Source organism: Mixophyes fleayi, chromosome 4 (genome assembly GCF_038048845.1).
Source record: "Mixophyes fleayi isolate aMixFle1 chromosome 4, aMixFle1.hap1, whole genome shotgun sequence".
Taxonomy (NCBI): domain Eukaryota; kingdom Metazoa; phylum Chordata; class Amphibia; order Anura; family Limnodynastidae; genus Mixophyes; species Mixophyes fleayi.
This window is the reverse complement of record NC_134405.1, coordinates 318,220,192-318,241,925: the sequence shown is the minus strand read 5'-3', so window position 1 is coordinate 318,241,925 and position 21,734 is coordinate 318,220,192. Positions and strand designations below refer to the sequence as shown.

The window sequence follows — 21,734 nt, the reverse complement described above, 5'->3', positions numbered from 1 at the left end:
TGGGTTATGGTGTTATAATGTAACATTTCTGTGTCCTGGGTTATGGTGTTATAATGTAACATTACTGTGTCCTGGGTTATGGTGTTATAATGTAACATTACTGTGTCCTGGGTTATGGTGTTATAATGTAACATTACTGTGTCCTGGTGTTATGGTGTTATAATGTAACATTACTGTGTCCTGGGTTATGGTGTTATAATGTAACATTACTGTGTCCTGGTGTTATGGTGTTATAATGTAACATTACTGTGTCCTGGGTTATGGTGTTATAATGTAACATTACTGTGTCCTGGGTTATGGTGTTATAATGTAACATTACTGTGTCCTGGTGTTATGGTGTTATAATGTAACATTACTGTGTCCTGGGTTATGGTGTTATAATGTAACATTACTGTGTCCTGGGTTATGGTGTTATAATGTAACATTTCTGTGTCCTGGGTTATGGTGTTATAATGTAACATTACTGTGTCCTGGTGTTATGGTGTTATAATGTAACATTACTGTGTCCTGGTGTTATGGTGTTATAATGTAACATTTCTGTGTCCTGGGTTATGGTGTTACAATGTAACATTACTGTGTCCTGGGTTATGGTGTTATAATGTAACATTACTGTGTCCTGGGTTATGGTGTTATAATGTAACATTTCTGTGTCCTGGGTTATGGTGTTATAATGTAACATTACTGTGTCCTGGTGTTATGGTGTTATAATGTAACATTACTGTGTCCTGGGTTATGGTGTTATAATGTAACATTACTGTGTCCTGGGTTATGGTGTTATAATGTAACATTACTGGTCCTGGGTTATGGTGTTATAATGTAACATTACTGTGTCCTGGGTTATGGTGTTATAATGTAACATTACTGGTCCTGGGTTATGGTGTTACAATGTAACATTACTGTGTCCTGTGTTATGGTGTTACAATGTAACATTACTGTGTCCTGGGTTATGGTGTTACAATGTAACATTACTGTGTCCTGGGTTATGGTGTTACAATGTAACATTACTGTGTCCTGGTGTTACAATGTAACATTACTGTGTCCTGGGTTCTGATGTTTTAGTATTTACATTGCACGTGTTACACTGTAACTGCTGGGTTGCTCCGCCCTTATCTTATGACGTCACACAGCTCCCTTCGCACCATAGAGTTTCTAAAGCGATTGCGCGGCTCCGTTACCATGGAGACCATAGAGTTGTCGCTGGGCAGCGTCGGTCTGGTTTCCGCTTCCGGTCATGCATAGAGCTGGTCTGGGGCTATTGAGCAGATTGTTGTCGCCCGCTGTCACCTGTGCCCGCCATTGGCAGAGTGGAAAGATGGCGAAGAGCAAATTCGAGTACGTGAAACACTTCGAGGTCCAGGACACGTGTCTGCCGCACTGCTGGGTGGTGGTCAGAGTGGACGGGAGGAACTTCCACAGGTGAGGTCATGTGATCAGTGTGAGCCACGTGCAGGCTGGGTGTGGCTGGGGTGCTGTCACTAGACATACAAACATCAAATGTATAGGCAACCTGAGGCCTTGCAGCATTGGTGGAACTATAAGTACCAGCATGCCCTGCATTATTCTTACTATTTGCATTTGAACAACCATCTGTTTTCAGGAGAAAGGGTGTTTGCATGATCATAGAGCATCTTACCATGGCCAGTGTCCATTCTGAATGCAACCTTGGCCAGTGTATTGCTGTGCATTACTTTAATAGTCAATTGTTACTATTCAGTTTAACATTTTGTTGGTTTGTATGCTTACACACTACACTGTTTTCGTCCAATAATTGGCTAAAACAGTCGACATACGACCGCTCGTTTAAAAGTTGGGTCAGTGTGTGCAGTGACACGATGGTCGAAAGTCTGCCCAAATGGAAGATTGTCGCCTCATTTGGTTGGTCGTACCGTTTAATATTTTCGTTCCAATCTCGTTTCCGTTGTGTAGTGTGTATAAACTTTCGACCAATCCACAACAGTGAGTACGAAATTACGATCATTGCTCACGACAACATGGCTGTAAGAAGTCGCTAAAGGGACGTCCGCTCTTCCCTTTATCGTCCTAAACAAGGCTAGTGTGTATGCAGTCCATGGACCGAGCGATCGGAACATCGATCGCATGTAAAATCGCTTGGCATAAAAAGTTGGTCGAAATTTCTGTACTGTGTACCCAGCTTTAAAATGTAACAATAAGCATTTCACAACCACAAATAACCTTGGATCACTTTTATCCAAAGCCTGTTAACCTACCAATATATTTTTTGCAGCACAAATAGTTAGTGCCCTGTCAAGTGTCAAACTAGTGGCCCTGGAGCTGTGAGAATGCAATACACATCACTGTGCCACCACGCTGCCCACACAGTTGCACAGCATAGACTTAACATTAAAGACAAATAAAAATTGTAAGCTTAACCAGTGTACAGTAATGTTCAATTTGTGGGTGATATTTATAACCTTTAAAAAAGAGAATTCAGGCACTCCAATAGACATACAACTTTGCTCTTTACTTATTTTCCTATAAGCTTTGATCCATAAAATGAACAAACATTTAAAATTGACTGACAAGTGAGGGAGTAAGGAATGCACAGCAGACAGATGTCAAAAACCACTTCTCATGAGTGGGTTTAAATAGTGTCCCAAACTACCAGCAATCAATATAACAATATTTAAAGCATGCAGCCACTGTTAATTTTATTATTGGATAACTGAGAAGTGGTAAAACAGCTTTGTGCTGGGCATTTAAGGGAGATTAGGACCAGTTTCTATATATTGGCACTGAAAATCTGTGTACAATAAGCATCATGATTTAATAACACTATAAGTAAATTACGTATATTGACAATCATAACCCATTGGGGGTGGGGGGGGGGCAGTAGTGTAGTAATATCAGTGCACACTACTGCACAATAGCCAACTAATAAAAGTAGGGAAGTATAACCTAATAGTGAGTCATTAATTTACAAATGGAGGTTGTACATCCTAAAAATCGCTTAAACATATACATTGGAGAACTCATAAATGGTGTCCATTCATTAAGCTCAATGTTCCAATATCTACTTCATTCAAGGGGAGCCTCTAATTATTCTAAGGACACAAAGAGCAAATATTTATAGTTATTGAAGTGTGTAAGGTCATTTACTTCTTCCCATGATATATTTGTTAAATTGTGAAGTGTAATTATTTCCTCTCCCCTTCATCACAAATAGTTATACAACCTCTACTAGAGATCTAAAACACTGTTTAATGTTGTGCTGATATTTGATGATAAAATATTGCCTGCAGTGATATTACTTGCAACGCCTCTGTATATGTATTCACAAATCTGTAGTCTGTTACCAGGGAGACCACAATCCAATCACACGAGCTCTGGTTTTACATTACGCCTGAGTGAACACAGCATAGTTTAGGGTATGTTATATAGCTCAGTAATGCTGGCTTGGCTGCTTTATGCCATTGATTTGATGTGTTCTGTTAGTTTCAGCGGTGACCCCATATACCAAGCACTGGGTTCCTGTTGGTGTATTGACGTACATCCTATTGTGCCTGTACAGTCTCATACGTTGAATGCTGGCAGCACAGTGGACTTTTGTCACCCTTGTCCTAAAGATTGTGAAACTACTTGGTGCCAAGAGATTAAGTATCTGATATGCTGTATCTTATAACCGTTTTTTAGCCATAGGGTTTTGATAGCTATCAGTTTAAAATAAGTCATGATACAAGTTGGGTTTTACGTTAAAATAGTTTTGATATTTTTAAAACAATGTTTTATGTGAAAATGCTTTATAATCCAGTTTCTAAGATAGACTTTACTCTGAAATGGCTAATGACAAATTCCATGCAAGACTTCTTTAATGTTCTTTTTTAAAAAAATAACACCCAGGCTTACGGGAGAGCTTAAAGAAATGATGACTTGAAGTGTGCACAGTAAAACAGATTTGAAGCCTCCCATTCATTTGCTGTTATACCAGTGAAAGACGAAAGTGACACATGCCATTACCCAACAATAACTGGTTCCCACCTTCTAAGGGTAACTCTTCCTTTGTTGCCTTCTCTTTCTTTCATAGATTCTCTGAACAGCACAAGTTCGTCAAACCCAACGATGCCCGCGCTCTGCAGCTCATGAACCGTTGTGCCCAGAACGTGATGGATGAACTAAAAGACATCTGTCTGGCTTACGGGCAAAGCGATGAATACAGCTTCGTCTTTCACAAGAAATGTAACTGGTACAAGAGGCGGGCGAGGTCAGTCAATCCCTATTCTGCCACTGTTTATCACAGACTGTGAAACCTTTACTGAACAGAAAGGTACATATAGCAGGTCAGCTCCTTTACACTGCAGAGACCTCATAGAACATTGTGACTTCAGATGGTTCCATTCTTCCATCATCATTATTCTCTTATTATCTAGGTATAACCTGGCCTGCTACTAATGAATGCAGTGCAACCACAGTGACTGGTTTGTAGAGAACAATATGGGGTTTTGGTATTGTTGCCTTGGCCGGCCAAATGTTCAGTGCACAATAACATTAGCATTGATCTTTCTCATCATCATCACCACCATTTATTTATATAGCGCCACTGATTCCGCAGCGCTGTACAGAGAACTCACTCACATCAGTCCCTGCCCCATTGGGGCTTAGTGTCTAAATTCCCTAACATACACACACAGACAGAGAAGGAGACTAGGGTCAATTTTGATAGCAGCCAATTAACCTACTAGTATGTTTTTGGAGTGTGGGAGGAAATCCACGCAAACACGGGGAGAACATACAAACCACACACATAAGACCATGGTCGGGCATTGAACTCATGACCCCAGGGCTGTGAGGCAGAAGTGCTAACCACTAAGCCACCCTGTTGGCCCCAAGATTGAAATCTGGTACCTTTTATGTACTCTTTACTTATCAGTCATATAATCGACCTTGCTTTATATAATGTAATCATATTCTACAGCACTGTAAAATATACATTATGTTTCAAACTTAAATTGCATTCAGATACATGAAACCATAATTGCTGGAATACATTTATGATGTGGTGAAAGATAAAACATTTACTAATCACTGTCTAGTAATGAATTAGGGGCCTACATTATAATTGTAAAGTAAGCATCACACGTGATACCATGCAGTCACCCCAAGATGAGCCCAATATTAATCTTATGGGCATTGTATAGATTATTATTAGGCATGTTGGTACACGCGGACCTCTATTGTCCTGTGTGTTCGGTAATTTCCAGAGTCTTTACCAAACTCCTCTAAAGCTGAAGCTGATTTGGGCCAAGACCAAGTGGCCAGATAATGTCAAATGTCCTATAATGTCCAATTTGAGCACCCACATGTGCAACCAAATTGGACACATAAGCTATTGCTCAATGCTTGGGCTACGCGATGTTAACTTAGAACAGTGTTTCCCAAATCCAGTCCTCAGGGACCCCTAACAGTGCAGGTTTTCCATATCTCTTTGCTGGAGCACAGGTGTATTCATTACTGACTGACACATTTTTAAAGATCCACAGGTGGTCCTAATTATTTCACCTGTGACCTGGAAAATCTGCACTATTAGGGGTCCCTGAGGACTGGAGTTGGGAAACAGTGACGTAGAACAACATAGAGGAAACCAAAGCTGTTTCTATGGCAACAGAACACTTATTCTGACTAGATATATCTAAAAGACATGAAGCATGAATGCATTTATCTTGTAAGAAATTCTAATCTTTAAGAGTAGAATATAAATTAGTAACTGGTCCATTTTGAAGGATTGTAGGTTACTTTATTTGTTTGAGGGGGATTAGCGTATGTTTTGTGCTGTGTGGCGTACTACCAGAATAAACCCATGTTTTCCTTCATGTGGCCTCCAAACCCCCTCCCGCCCCCTCCCCCCCCCTTCCTCTGTACACAGTGTTAAAAATTAACTTGTAGGACTTCATACTAAAGCACATGTTGCAGCTGGTATACCTGCCTGGGAGATTTCTCTCCACTGTCAGCACTGATAGATCCTGTGTAACCCTGATCTAACAGTGGATGACACATCACAGGTTACACTAAATCTCCCAATGCTGAAATAAATAAGATCCGAAAGTCATATCTGGAAAAGTACCAAAAGAAATAGATATTCATTTTTTTTTTTTTAAATACACCGATTTAGTATAAACATTCTCGGTTCACACATTACACAACTTCAAAATACGCCCAAAAAAAAAAGTAGCAACTTAACCGTAGGCTGAAGCAATTATTAGCTAAAATGGAATAGAGTGAGTTTTATTTTACTATGCAAATACAAGTTTTTCCAGTCGCATGCAACGTATATACATCAGTGGGCACATGGACCTATAGTAACCAATCGGATTCTAGCTGTCATTTATTTAGTACATTCTATAAAATGACAGCTAGAATCTGATTGGTTGCTGTGGGCAACATCTCCACTTTTTGAAACCCGCAGTTTAGTAACTATACCCCTTAGTGTGCAGAGAAACTGCTTACATGTTGTTTTTCACCCAGCAGATTAGTGAACAGCAGTGTTTGTAACCCATCTCCTCGATTCTGGGATTTGAATTAGAATTGTGCGCACATCTGTATTATATTTATTTGAGACTCCTGAAATCTGTGGTCAGCGACTCTAGCCATTAATGGACCATTAAAGCTCTCTGACATCCGTAGTCTTTCCGTTCCCCACAAGACTGTATCCTTCCTACTATCTAGAAGTTAGACAGACTGACACCATTTTCTATTTCACACTTGGTTTGATTTGGAAAACGTGTGTTTGAAATCAAACTTGGAACTCAAAAGCCCATCTTATAAATGTATCCTATAAATATTTAGTGGAGGAAGTTGCTCATCGATCCATGTTTGCCAGCCCATGGATATTGTGAGGTAAAACAAATGACTATAGATGTACTATAATAGTGCATATTGATTTCCATAAGTAATACAAATTCAGCGATTAAACTCTCGGGACAACTTTGTTACAGTTGTGCAATTTTGTTTTCTCCTCTTTTTTTTCCCCCTACTTGTAAGCAAGTTTATGACGCACGTGGTCTCACAGTTTGCCTCCAGCTACGTCTTCTACTGGAAGGAATTCTTCCCGGACCAGCCCATCCTCTGTCCCCCCGGATTTGATGGGAGAGTCGTGTTGTACCCCAGCGAGCAGAACCTTAAGGATTACCTCAGCTGGAGACAGGCTGACTGTAAGGAGCCGTTTTAAAGTGAACTTGTCGCCCTTTAATTACAGTGCGTCTGTCACCTACAGTCATTGGAGGCGGCCATCTTGTAAGATGAACCAATATTCTGAAGAATGCAGCTGCCAACTCACTAGGAACTAATGACCTTATGGGACGTCATTGGCGCACGAAATACCTGCCTCCACTCTCTGTATGTGACTGATGAAATGTGAATAACACAATTTTTACGTGTTGTGTACTATTAAATCTATTTAGACAGCACTATTACAATTTCAGTTTTGATTATATTAAGTATTTTTGAAATTCAGCTATTCTATGTATTGTTGCTATTGGTGAAGATATTTTAGTTGCAGACCAGGGGTTGATTTACTAAAAACTTTTAAACAGGAAAAGGGGAGGTGTTGCCCATAGCAACCAATCAGATTCTGCCTATCATTTTCTAGCATGGACAAGATAAATGACAGCTAGAATCTGATTGGTTGCTATGGGCAACACCTCCACTTTTCCTTTTTAGTAAAGCGACCACTAAGCCTCTTTATGAACTGCAGCAGCGCCCTCTGCAGGATATAAAAAGACTTAACTGAAATTCTAAAGCTGGAGAAAGTCATAACCACGATAACCAATTCTTGGATATAATTTTACTGACCATTTTGTATATAAAAAATACTGCTAAATTATTATACTATATCAACATTTGTCCTGAATTAAAAGTAGAAACAACATATACAGGTACCATTAGCACAAAGAAAAAGTACTAGTGCCTGTGTTGTTAATTGTATTTGTCTACATGCTTTTGTTCATTTTTTTTCTTTGTTACATAATTCTGCAGGTCACATTAATAATTTGTACAATACCGTGTTCTGGATGCTGGTACAGAAGGGAGGACTAACTTCACAGCAAGCTCAGGAGAAGCTGCGGGTAAGACTGGCACATTCATGTAACCAATCTCCAGTGTATTTATTCCTGGCCTTTGATTTGTGGGTACATGGTGTTAAATAGTACAGGGTAATGACTTGAGATACAATGTCATTGTTAAGCATCACATGTTTCATCCTAAACAGAGCTGGATATCCCCTTTTCTTTAGCATTTGTTAAACTATAGTGGCCTAAAATATTTAAAAAGTATATATTGCTTATAGAAGACAAAAAGCTGAAATTATAAAGCCTCATATGCCAATGTGAATGTTCAGCAAATGACATATGTTACGCTGCCCAAGGTTATTATGTAGTTGTCCTCTCTTCCTTCCCTTGTACTTGATTCATGGGTGACCCAGCTCACCTCCTGCTATGACTTGTGATTCCAAGTGCACTAGATTAATAAGCCTTCTACTTGTCTCCTTAATCACCATAGGGAACACTTTCCGCTGATAAGAATGAAATACTGTTTTCAGAGTTCAACATCAACTACAACAATGAGCCTCTTCTATTCAGGAAAGGATCAGTCATCATATGGAAGAAGGTAAGGAAGCAATTGGCATGGAACGGGTGCTTTGTGAAATGGAGATGGCTGAAACGGAATCGGTCGTCTTGTGCTAAGCAAAGCTAATAGACGCATACAAAATGATTGTAATAATTATTGTACTAGTTCTATTAAATCAAACTTGCTTTGGATCTCTTTAGTGTACAGATTAGGAGAGATCACTGCTTAGTCATCTGTTTGAAGAGATGTGAAAGGGGGGGGGGTGTATTCAGTACAGGAAAAGAGGACATCGGATTGGTCCATCTGTACACAGAACACTCACCTTTCTTTAAGCTATTGAGTAGCGATCTGTAGTTGAAGGAAGTGCATAAAATTCGGTTAAATGTTGACCACAAGCTGCAGTATCATTGGTCCCTCAATTTTTTTTAAAAAAATTCAGGGAATGATCCTAACAAACACTGCAATGATGACTGCTATCAGCCCCGTACACGTCATTCACTCCAGACACAAGTGGCCAGATTGAATTATGATCCGGTTGCTGTGTAAAGACCTTTAATGTTTTTCCCTTTGTGCAGATGATTGGTGGTAAAGATTACTGTAAAATACCTTTACATTGTATTTAGCAACATTTCTCAATTATCAGATCACAGAAAATTGTCTTGGTTAAGTTTAATTAATGCTGGTTTTCATACATTGTCTAGGTAAATGAAGTTAGCAAGAAGGTAATAAAGTTACCAGATGAAACGGAGGAGAAAGAAGTGGAGGTGTCTCGACTGCGGAGTCAGACTGTCATTCTGCACTGTGATGTTATCGGTGACACGTTTTGGGAAGAGCATCCAGATATACTTACTGACAGCTGATTGGTGGCCTGGTCAATTTGTCTGGTACAGAGAGACATTTACATCCCAGTATGGACCAAAAGACATTTTCTTACAGGGTTTGACTGGGCCAACCTGTTTTAATTATATAAAACTATTTAAAGTTGTCTTTTAGAATAAAGGTTTTGTTTTTGCTACGCTTGTTTAATTTTTCATTGTATTAATAAAGTCTGGCCCAAGTCATTGTAGAATATTTCCTACAGTTGTCAAGACAGTGACTCTAAAGAAATATTAAACACCTATTAGGCAGATTACATTTTTCATTAGTGTGTACTGTTTTACAAACCACAATTGAAGTGTAATAGTGTGACCTGTCCACTAGGCAGCCCTCCAGTGTGTTCCTGCAGGCTCCAATGGCTGACAGATACCTAGACACGTGTTATAGACAAATGACTTCAAACAGACTTAAGTAGATAGGTTGAAAAATGTTTGACTTCTGTATTGTCATGAGTGCAACATGCTGTCAGTAACAAAGCTCCTCAGTGGTCATGTGATGGCAGAAGGGAGTGAAGAATTCTAAAGCCTGTACTCGATGTCATGTGACTGGTTGTCATGGCAACTAAGACTTTATAAACTAAATTATTATTAGATTGTTCATTTTTCCTTTAGTGCTTTCTTCAAACTCCATCTGTTTCTCACAGATACCAGAGTGATATTTTTTGTTTTAATCCCCCTCCATGTGACTGGAACTCTTAAAGGTGGTCTCCCTGTATAAAGTGTACCCTTAAAGTCCATTCACTATAATTTGGTTTCTAAGTTGCCTTCAGAAAAATGCTGTCCATTGGGTATAGGCAAGTTCGTTTTATTTAGTTAAATCAAATACAGGAATATTATAAAGTTAGTTTTTGCAGCATTCTTAATTATAAACATGTCTGAAACAGTTTAAAAGTCAGAGCTTTATAAGCATTCTACAGGCTGTTTAACATGAAACATATACTAGTAAAAGTGGGAATCTATTAAAACAGACGTTAGTACCCCCATACACTAGGGGGCACTGTTATATTCAATTCTATAGGTGCTGTCTACACAGTACAATTCCATCAATGCTGCTCCCCATCTTTCTTATCTACTCGCTTTTCTTACTACAAGTGAATTAGAAAGCACTCAAAAGTGCCACACAGTTGAAGACACAACTTATTAAAAACACTTTAAATAAAATTAACAAAAACACAGCTTTTAAAATCACGTATTAGATGCACATGTGAAAACTAGCCAAATAAATTATATGGAGTCCCAGCCTCATTTGAGGTGACCTTGTTTGCTATATACAGAAATGGTATTTAGTATGCACTATTCCAACCTGCTTGGCAGAAATACACTTTGTAACGCGATAGTCCAGTCACATCTAGGCAATTCCATCTCTTGTCACTCTGAAAATAACAACTTTGGTCCAACATCCTAATTATCCAGAAGAAAGGAGGGACGTTTGATCCATTCTACAATTCTCCGGAGAACATCTTCCACAGACTTCTGTCAAAGCTTATGTAGATAACCGATTTAAAAAAAAACTGATCGGTTGTTTAACAAGTCAGAGATCTTGCGTGTTCTAAGAAGGGTCAGTTTACAATTCTAAACATTTGATTCAAGAACTGCTCCAATCACGCTGTATAATAGCTTACCATGGATGAATGGTGCATAAACACAGTTTAGGTGTAAATAACAAACACTTTGGGAATACTGCCGGTGTACTCAGTCTCCATGTTGTCTACTAAAGTTATCTTGTCCTCTTTTTTGGTTTGTTGGGTGGGAATGGTTACTGTTTTCTGCAGTTGTTCCCGAAGGCTCTTAAGGCTTATATCAAGGTTATTAAAAGCATGGAGCATAAAGACTCCTAGGATGATAACGAGGAATCCACAGACTGCTCCCACTCCGTCCAGGGGAGACATAGACACCCATTCCTTAAAGAGGATGAGAGACGTAGTAATTACCACACTTGTGAACAGGACGTAGTAAATTGGGAAGACCAGTGAAGTATTGAACACATCCAGAGATTTGTTGAGGTAGTTAACCTGGGTAACAACGGATACAATTAGTATAGGTATGAGGACCCAGGGCAGAGGATGCTGGACGACAGGTCGGCCAGTGATTAGGCCCTTTACAGCGATGCCCAAGCCTTTGACGGAAGACACTGAGAAGGCGCCCAAGAGGGAACAAATGGCCAAGTACACAAGAATGTTTGTGTGGCCAAAACGAGGCGAGAGAAAGAAGATTAGGACTAAGCAGCAGCAGAGCAGTAGGCTGATGTAGATGATAAAACCTGTGGATTAAATAAAAAGACACTTAACATATTAAGATATTTAACTGAACAAAATCAAAAGTCGTATTATACAAACCCTTCAAGATTGCCAGTTTCTTATTTTGACAGTGTGATCTACATCTCAAAAAAAAGTATTCTCAGGTCTTTCATACAAGAAAATTGCAAGTGTTGTGTAAATTTATAGACGTTTGAGATATAATTATCTATATTCCTTGTACAAAAATATCTTACGTGTTTGAATATGTTAAAAAGCAAGTGGGTTCTATACATCACTGGTCCAGTCTAGCAAGGGGTGAGGGGTGTAGTTTGACCTGAAGATATTTGTGTTGGGTTCCCTGATTCATGGTCTACACCAACAAGACATTATCTTCTGAACTGTGAGCCCTCTCGATCCTCAGTCTCTCACATCTGTATCACCATTGTCAAACTTGTTCTGTTTTTATGTATTTGTACATTTGTGGAAGCTTTGAGTATTTTTCACCTGAAGCTTTTGTGGTGGAGTCTACTGTAGGATGGGCTGGTGATGTACTAGAACATACATTTTATATATAATGGAGGACCAAAGTAGCCCTATCCTTCTTGGTACCAGCACTCATCCGTAAGACAAGTGGCCTGTGTGCATTGCCCTCATACCTGGATCTCTAAGCTTTGAAGTCATGTCTTCTAGTGTGGTCACCTCTTGCTCCTCAGGGGAATGGATTACCAGAACAGTGCTCCCTAACACGCTGAGTGCACATCCTAACTTCCCCAAGATGTTCAAGCGTTCCCCCAGCAGATAAGAGGACATCACAGCACTACGGAACAGAAAATCATCAACACATCAAACTTCTAGAAGTTATCTGCAGAGGGTAGGTGTACAGATCTACTCAGTAATTTGACTATTACACTTTTCCTAAACAAGCAGGATGTAGTTACGCCCTGTTGTACAGAGGGGTTAAGATTGTTTCTATTGAACTGTAGTTAAACATTGTAATGTTCAGTTACGATACTCCTGTACAGTTTTTTGGGGGAGGGTATCAGGTGGCCAGGTTACTGTTAAGGAGATCCCATTGTCAAAAAACCGAATTCAGACATCTGAAAGGCCAGATTGGACAGGTATTTGGTGGCTGGGCTGAATGATCACATCACACAATCTGATTGTTAGATGACCATGACACATTCCAATGGAGTCACCAGATTACCAAATATTCTGTATCTGCCTGATAAGGTCACTTCAGGACCATTTAGTCTAAAAGGACTTAAACACCATCTGGAAGAGGAGGGACGTAAAACTAGGGCACCAAATGTTATTGGAAAAACCTGTTTTGTTATGTTACACAACGATATCCAACGCTATATGAAACTATCTAATCGGTACACACACAGTTGTCCTTAAATAGGATACTGGGACTATACAGTTTGTTAGTACAAGAATAAGCTTCACCCCATGTATGACATTACCTGATCAGGACACTGAGAGCCCCCAGTGGGGTGACAATAGTAGCTGCTGCAAAGGCGTAAGCAGCAAAATTTGCAGCTTCCCCTCCTCCCACTGCAATTACATAATAAAAATAAATCAGGACAGGAGATAAAAAGCAGAATATAAACTGGAGCTCTGAACACTTCACATGTAAAAGATAAATCAAACAATGTAAATAGACAACAGCGTTTTAGTATTTTAAGCTTACTCGTTAGAAGTCCAGCCCACCATAACCAGTCTCTCAGGTAGCCGTGTCCTCCAGCACCTGCAAGGTAGATAATAATCAGGTCTCAAAAGGTGCAACACAACAGCATTGTTCAATTACACTCCATAGTTGTTCATGGAGGGAAAACAATAAGTCCCACTTTCCTTACTATGAACACAGCATTAATGCAGCCAAGCTTTCAGATTTACGCGACATCATCCGTTACAACACAACATGTATAACTGTGTCATGGTTGAGCCATTCAGTTTTTTCTTATAACAGTACACACTGAACATCCCCTTTTATATAGGCATCCAAAAGCCAAAAGTTTGGCTACATTAAAGCCACTTTCAAAGAGGCAAAAAGGTGAACAGGTCTGCAGTATCGTCATCAGCTATTTATATAGCGCCACTAATTCCGCAGCGCTGTACAGAGAACTCATTCACATCAGTCCCTGCCCCATTGGCGCTTACAACCTAACATACACACAGGTCTATTTTGATAGCAGCCAATTAACCTACCGGTATGTTTTTGGAGTGTGGGAGGAAACCGGAGCACCCAGAGGAAACCCAAGCAAACACGGGGAGAACATACAAACTCCTCACAGATAAGGCCATGGTCAGGAATTGAGCTCATGACCCCAGTTCTGTGAGGCAGAACTGCTAACCACTAGGCATTACACTGCAGGTGGGCAGGTGCCTGAGCAGTGCATGCTGGAACTTGTAGTTTCACAACAGTAGAGGAGCTACAGGTCACCAAACCCTAAACTAGACAAGTCTCTTGATATAAGGCGTATCGCACGCAGCAATCGGTCTTCCATACCTGCACGTGTCTTCCCATGCCCAGACAGACGGAGGAGTCCTTTCTTCTTCAGTATAACACTGCCGCCAATGAGTAAGCTGGAAAACACGGCCAGGGCCACACCGATGAGGAAATTATAGTTGGTATTTGCTGTAGAGGCCCAGCTGGTATCCAGAGTCAGGTTGTGGTATGTGGACAGGTCAGCCTCACTCAAGATCTGACAGATCACCTGGCGTGACAGGCAGGATAGTGTCACCAGAGTCCCTGGAGGGAACGTGGCAGAAGTGTTAGTTCATGTGGGAGGTTGTGGATCAGCAAATAAACAATCACAGAACTTAATACAAAGTGGGAGACTGAGGATTGTAACAAAAGACATTAAACACATAAGTACGTGGGCAGCAAGTATGTTTGGCCCTGTTCAAACCAGTAGGTTTAAACCCCAAGTATAGGTCATATTGAAATTGAATTTTTAACTCTTCCTTCCCCCAACATCAGGACCGATATACTAATCAAATATAGAAGCAATAATTTTTTTTTAAAAAAGGCATGTTGCACTAGGCAGCAGCCAGTAGTGTAACTGGGCCAGGGCAAAGCATTAAATAAATAGAATTCTATATTGCCAACCAATGGTCTCTTCATGTATTAACAACTATTCAGTGCAGCTTCCCCTGTGAGGACTGTATAGCCCAGCACACAGAACAACATTTAAATTATTCCATTTGGGACAGCAGGTGGGCGTGGCCACACCACACTGGGGGCACAACATGCCCTCCCTCCGGAGAGTATACCAGGCAGGGGCCATTGCAGGATTTGTAGAGGGGGTTTCCAAACCACGCCACCAGTGGGTGTGACCAGCATGCATGGGGGCGTGGCTATAATATTAGACAGTGCTTGGCTGCTCTCCAACTCTTCCTATCCCCATAAAATACATGGACAATGCTGTGTGCACTACTGTTAGGTGCAGCGCTCCCTTTCCAAGCAGACCCATGTGAAGCTGGGGGTAGGGTCCAGCCACCACAATTATACAGTGCCCCAGGCTTGGAGGGGGGTTTCCAGGCACTAGAACCCCCCCCCCCCCCCTCGGTTTGCCCATGTATACCCAGTGTAACCTGGGCCATTCCTATCCCCCATCCCTAAAGAAAAAAAAAAAAAAAATCTCTCTTTTCCCTCTTCAAGGGCCCCCTTTAGCAGTCAGACCCTGAATGAAATGTGCACATTTAATGTCCCCCCCATAAGTTTATTTTGAAGTGTAATCATTTATGTATTCTGACCCATTTCATCACAGAGACATTTGCTTCTACATTTAGAACGGCATTTCCAACAGAATTAACCCAGACTCATTCAACCAAATCCAAAATGAAATTTTTCATGCAATTAAATGAGCCCAGGTTGATGGAGTCCAACACTCAGTGCTAAATTTAGAGGTGAATCTCTCCCAGATTAAATATTTTCCAGTTATTTCAGTGAAACCGATACTGAAATTTCAGCTAATGGAAAGGGTGTGCATGTGTGTAATGTACAGATTCTTATCACATGAATGTAATAAACAGAAGAATTTAAAGAGGTAAGCAAAGGCCTATTCAGATGTTCGCCAAACAAGCAGTAACATCATATTCTAGTACATAAAAAGACTTTCTATATATTTGTCCATTCAGAGTATGAACACTGTGGGACTAAGGGATTATTTTAGAAGTTCAGAGAGGGTGGATAGATTTTAGAACCACTGATGAAGGTATTAGCAGGATGTTAGTACAACAGAACCATAAACCCATTTCCAGTCAGCCAGAAGGGACTTATAGGTCCCCATAAAGTGATTAGGTTTTATAATAGCTTACCATATTGCAAAGCAAAAATTATTGTCTATTTAAAAACTCTTAGTCTAGAAATTGATTTACAGACAAGCATTGACTTGTAACAAAGATCGAGTAAAAGCTTGCAAGGTAGCATCTACCTCCAATTATCTATACACAGAGGTACAGTGAGAAAATATTAACTTTTTTTAATATAGAAAATAGATGAACTTCTATAAATGTAGCTACAGGAGTTGATGCTTTATTTAAAAAAACAAAACCAAAAACCAATACCCAATACTATCTAGTATCAATATATTTATATACTTCTAGTAAATAAAATCTGTATCAAAGAAGAAAATCTTTATGTACTGTAGTTTTCATATATCAGAAGACACCTCAGAGGAGGGAAAAAGGGGGTTGGGGGAGCAAAGGGAATTTGATATTAACACATCAGGAAGACAGTAGTAGCTAGCATCAAAATTATAAAAACAACTTGTTGACTATTTTTTTTCCTATGTACAGCAATACCATCTTACATTTTTGACTTAACTAAATACTATGTTATTGTCTGGTTAAATAGCATTTCCCCTAGTGCCAATTAATCAAAACTTCTTTGGACAAAAATATGACACTTGGTTGGAGTGTAATCTGTCCGGGTCAGGTTACAGCAGGATGTTACTACTGTCAATGACTTGTGTTAGTACAACACTAAATACACCCTGCAACAATATACTAAACATGTGCAGCAGACTAATACTTAGAACAGCAACAATGAATCATGTTTTCCCCAAATTATGCAAGAAAAAAAAAAAAAATTCTATTAGTAAAGAAAACCACTTTTTTCTAATTATAAGAATCCAAAATAAAATCAGTTTAAATGCAGCTGTAGCTGGAATGTGGATGATCTAAGCTCAGACACATCCAGACTCAGGTTACAGGTGCTGTGGGGTCTGAGACAATTAGAAAACCAAACACTTCCAAGGACACATAACCCTCCCAACAAGTTCTCCCCTCTCCCAGGTCAGCACACAAAGACACACAAAGACACACACACATTGCCACTTCCAGAGATCCCAGCAAGATATAATCACTGAAACAACTACACAATATACTCCAGAGCTCCAGTAACAAGCTAATCATTCCTTTTTTATTCTGCTAGTACAAGGTCACATGACAACGATTGACTTCCAAACATTCTGATACATTAATAGAATTTACATACACACACAAAAAAAAAAAAAAAATACTAGCTAAAAATATTAAATGTTCAAACAAAAAAACCAAAACAAAAACAAATAAAAACACAACACTTTTCCACAACTTAATAAAACATTTAGCAAGAAACAAAAAAGTTCATGCATTGCACCACAGGTAAGTTAATGAGTCTACACTCACAGCATTCTGTGGCTGAGTGGTCTGTATTACTCACCATTGGCACAGTTGTGGTTGGATGGGGCAGCCATGTAGTGATCTCTGGGTTATCAGATACTGGGCATCTCAGAGCCAAGATTTAAATGTTCCTCTACACCGCCCTCACCTGATGTGTGAGGAGAGACTTAGAGCAGACTATAGGGCCAGGCCACTCCTTCCTTTAAATACACCTCTAACTAGTATCTCCCCTCCCTCTCAGTATCATGTCTCTTATATCCCACTAAGAGATTATCCCAATCACTATTGTTCACGCTGATGTTATTAACAAATCACACACAATAGTTATCACGACTTTTTTTTTCTTTAAAGAAAGTGTGAATAAGCTCTCTGGACTAGAGATCAGAGATAATGTATTAACCCTGAACTACTTACATTACATATGTACTCAATATTTTGTATTTGCATATTTGGGTGCTCTCATAGCAGTATAGTCAGTAACAGTTACAACGATATATCATGAAATCCTAGGCTATTAGTGATAAGAGGTACAAGGTTAGGGATCATATAAGTCTACTCACAGGACTGTTAGTGACCAACCCGGGTAAAAACAGACATTTACAAAATAACTTATATTTCTATACAATTGAAGTGACTTGTCCATTTTGTTATTTAACATAAATAAAAAGAGTTTTAAAAAATTATATATTAACAAAAAATATATATATATTAAAAGCATTAAAAACAACTGGGCTGATGGTGGGTGTTAATTTTTGATAACGATCAATTTATCAAGTTCTTAATAAAAATCAGCTTCAATATGCAAGTGATATTAAATCTATTTATGTTGTATGTGACACACACACACACACACACACACACACACACACACACACACACACACACACACACACACACACACACACACACACACACACACACACACACACACACACACACACACACACACACACACACACACTTTCTAGATATACATATATCTACACGTTCTTCCAAATACTTCCAGGTTCTCTAATTATTATGCCTATAAAAGGCTTTAGTGCATGTAGCGTGATATTTTGTCAGGTCAGAATAATAAAGCAGTAATATAATTATTTTGTCTGCATTATTGTTTCGTATATTATTGCTCCCTTAAATCCTTGAGACAAGAGACCGTTCCTGATTGGCTATTAAGGAAACAGGCTTACCGGCCATTAACTAATTTTCACGTCACATCTTTTTAATAACACTGAACTAGAGAAAAATGTAGGGACTCAATAATATACAAAATAATATATACAAAATAATAATTTCGTATTTAGGACAAGAGGGTACAGTCATTTGATATTTAATACAAGGAGAACAATCATTTATTTTTAAATACAAGGGGGTACATAGTTTATTTTATTTCCCTGGTACCCAAGAGCCAGGGGTAACATGAGGATCTCTAAGTACGGGGGGCCCAAACATTTTTTGGTGACCTCAAAGGACTGAGCCTGATGCTGAGTAGCATTGGGCCCCTTCTTTTACCCCTGCCAGGTGGGTACCATGGATATAAGATAAATCACGTGATTTAGGGCTTTTGATAATGCCACACATGGCCAATGCTCTGGGTTTTCACCCTTGGACTGTAAATCCTGCTGCTTAGACGGCAAAATCGCCTGCGATCTGCGGCGTTTTCCCAGCTTGATACATTTACCCCTAGATCTACTTACCCTGTGGTATGTGGTGCGGGGCATATTAGACAAATACAAGGGGTACTTCCACCAGTTCAACTCAAAATACCAGTTTCCTATATAAGTAATAAATAAAACATATTAAAAGAAAATTTTAGGAACATTCTTTTAAACAATTAAAGACATAAAGGAGAACTACAAGTTTCAGCATGCACAGGAAACTATTGACTGGAAGGGGCATGTTGAACCACAATAGCAAAATACAAAGCACAGGCACGTTTTAAAATAAAACGTATTTGAATGAAACATACAAATCGCTTGGTCATCGCTTTCAATATAAAATAAAATCTTCCGTTTTTGTTCTTTGCCATAATCTAATGGGAAATGTTTCTGTCTTTTTGTAGCAATGAAAAATTATGGGGTAGATTAATCAAACCTTCTAAAAAAATCAGATTTTAGCTATCATTTATTTATTATAGTGATGGACAACAGGCCGCCTTACGGTCACATGCGACCATCCAGACTTTCACCTGCACCCCTAGCTCCTCCCTAGTTCATTGGCAGATTTGTTTGTTATAGCTTCTAACACGTTTTTAAAATGCCTGTTTTTTTAAACTATTGCTGAGAATTAAGGGTAATGTTCTAGAATATGATAGCTAGAATCTGATTGGTTACTATGGGCTACACTTTTCCTTTTAAGAAGGTTTGCTAAATCTACCCCTTTGTCTTTGTAACCCAATGAGAGAACCCCCCCCCCCCCCCCCTTCCCTCAATAAATGCATAAATGCTGAATAAAATAGCCAGGACATTTCTTAGCCAATAACAAGTGTCCAGTGTGAGAACATGCTTATGATTGGCTAAGCAGTTAATGAGATTTTACTTCATTCCAGGGCACAATCATTTAGTGTCAAGCAAATAAATATTTTATTTGTATATGTGTGTTAAACTGGAGCCACAGGGGACCCACATCCCAGGTAGACCGGGAAGAGCCCAGGTACTTTTCAGTACAAAGAGCTGTGTTTTTTGTAGCTCCCGACCATAGAGTTTCCATCCCGCTCTGACCAGACTAGCGCTGGTTCCCAGTATGGTATGGGGAGCCCACAGTTTGTTTGTGTAGCCTGGCTCCCACTTAATCATGGGAACGCCAGACTCTTTGTCCCCCAGTTTAAGTGGGAACAAGCACATTCAGTTGGTAACCTGAACTGAGTAAAATAACTTATTTAATATTTTTCTCAGTGATCTCCATCCTGAGATAGGGCCAGCAGTACAGGTAAAGTGACGATAATAGATAAATAGGCTCCAATATGGGAAAGCCCTGCTGGAGGTAGCTGATGTTTGTAGTTTTGTAAATAATAAAAAAAAGATGTACAGTAAATTATTATTTATAAGACTGTCATGCCCAGCTCAGGGTCCTTTTTGGGTACATCCAGACTGATACGTTATTATAGGACGTATCTAAATACCTCTCAAAAAGGTCCATGAGGAAGTATCCGACATGTCCCCTTTTACTGAGTTTCTAATCTGAGAATTATTTACATTAGTAAAACTTGCGGGAGTTGTGTAGCTGACAGACCGGGCACCACCATGCAATCCTTTGTCTTGTATCCCACTCCTCCGTCCGGCCAGCTCAGCCGGTATTTCAGGTTATATCACATGACTGGGAACTATGGTTGTCCTCCACGTGAGATCCAATGCAAATATTCACCACCAGGTAACAGACCTCCCTACAGAAACCATGGAATAAGTACACACACATGAGATCACTAAAATACACATCTCTTATCATATATTGCATAAGGCAAAGGGACAGGGGAGCTCTCAAATTGGCTGATTATTATTTCTAGCCTTCAATAGAGCTCTGTTATGATGGCAAAATGCAGAATACTTAAATCTAATTAATTATTATTATTATTATATTATCAGTTATTTATATAGGAACTACATATTCCACAGCTCTTTACAGAGAATATTTGCTAGAGTTCTTTATATGGGAGAAGCCAACTAACCTACCAGTATGCCTTTTAACAAGCTATAATTAAGACAGCATCTCAGCTATAGCAATATATATTTTTGCTTAACGAAGGGGAGAGGTCTGGGGACTGATTAACCTTCTAACGCAGCCAGCACGCAAGTTGTGTTTTTAAAACGATCACGGAACTTGAACGTACGTGTACTTGTATTCAAATCCAGGTGGGTCTCAAGATTCTTTTCCGTTTGAACCTGACTATAAGTGCGCTGCCTAAAGCTGGGTACACACTACAGAAATTTCGACCAACTTTTTATACCGAGCGATTTTACATGCGATCGATGTTCCGATCGCTCGGTCCATGGGCTGCATACACACTAGTCTTGTTTAGGACGATAAAGGGAAGAGCAGACATCCCTTTAGCGACTTTATACAGCCATGTTGTCGTGAGCAATGACTGTAATTTCGTACTCACTGTTGGGGATCGGTCGGAAGTTTATACACACTACACAGCGGGAACGAGATTGGAACGAAAATATTAAACGGTACGACCAACCAAATGAGGCGATAATCGTATATTTGGGCAGACTTTCGACCATCGTGTCACTGCACACACTGACCAGACTTTTGAACGAGCGGTTGTATGTCGGCTGTTTGAGCCGATTATTGGACGAAAACAGTGTAGTGTGTACCCAGCTTAAGCAGTACTTTTCGTATGTAACAGACAGAACAGACTGTAGGATACGCACTTACA

At 39.5% G+C, this 21,734-nt stretch overlaps 2 protein-coding genes across 3 annotated transcripts; one reads left to right on the top strand and one right to left on the bottom strand.

Moving 5' to 3' along the window:
- The first annotated feature begins 1,199 nt into the window (after nt 1–1,199).
- Nucleotides 1,200–9,592, top strand: THG1L (tRNA-histidine guanylyltransferase 1 like). The gene is made up of 6 exons (XM_075210150.1): nt 1,200–1,416; nt 4,043–4,219; nt 6,994–7,163; nt 7,987–8,075; nt 8,509–8,616; nt 9,279–9,592. Exons 1-6 carry the CDS (start codon nt 1,232–1,234, stop codon nt 9,435–9,437), a joined length of 888 nt encoding a protein of 295 aa, XP_075066251.1. The 5' UTR covers nt 1,200–1,231; the 3' UTR covers nt 9,438–9,592.
- A 649-nt stretch (nt 9,593–10,241) lies between these two features.
- Nucleotides 10,242–17,521, bottom strand: NIPAL4 (NIPA like domain containing 4). Of its 2 annotated transcripts, none has more exons than XM_075205390.1 (6): nt 17,400–17,521; nt 14,199–14,441; nt 13,380–13,436; nt 13,153–13,243; nt 12,346–12,506; nt 10,242–11,712 (listed from the first exon to the last, which is right to left on the bottom strand). In XM_075205390.1, the coding sequence occupies exons 1-6, from the start codon at nt 17,431–17,433 to the stop codon at nt 11,102–11,104; spliced, it is 1,197 nt and encodes a 398-aa protein (XP_075061491.1). In that variant the 5' UTR covers nt 17,434–17,521; the 3' UTR covers nt 10,242–11,101. The 2 variants fall into 2 exon arrangements, with proteins under 2 accessions (XP_075061491.1, XP_075061490.1); XM_075205389.1 differs by lacking the exon at nt 17,400–17,521 and adding an exon at nt 14,966–15,050.
- Nucleotides 17,522–21,734: the final 4,213 nt, after the last annotated feature.

Bases quoted from the DNA above. Each gene is read 5' to 3' on its own strand.
- THG1L (XM_075210150.1), top strand. From the start codon at position 1,232: ATGCATAGAGCTGGTCTGGGGCTATTGAGCAGATTGTTGTCGCCCGCT. The intron at 8,076-8,508 runs GTAAGACTGGCA...TAATCACCATAG, and splicing joins AAGCTCAGGAGAAGCTGCGG to GGAACACTTTCCGCTGATAA. The intron at 8,617-9,278 runs GTAAGGAAGCAA...TACATTGTCTAG, and splicing joins CAGTCATCATATGGAAGAAG to GTAAATGAAGTTAGCAAGAA.
- NIPAL4 (XM_075205389.1), bottom strand. From the start codon at position 15,035: ATGCTGGTCACACCCACTGGTGGCGTGGTTTGGAAACCCCCTCTACAA. The intron at 13,437-14,198 runs GTATGGAAGACC...TCTACCTTGCAG, and splicing joins GCATGGGAAGACACGTGCAG to GTGCTGGAGGACACGGCTAC. The intron at 13,244-13,379 runs GTAAGCTTAAAA...ATGTAATTGCAG, and splicing joins GTGGGCTGGACTTCTAACGA to TGGGAGGAGGGGAAGCTGCA.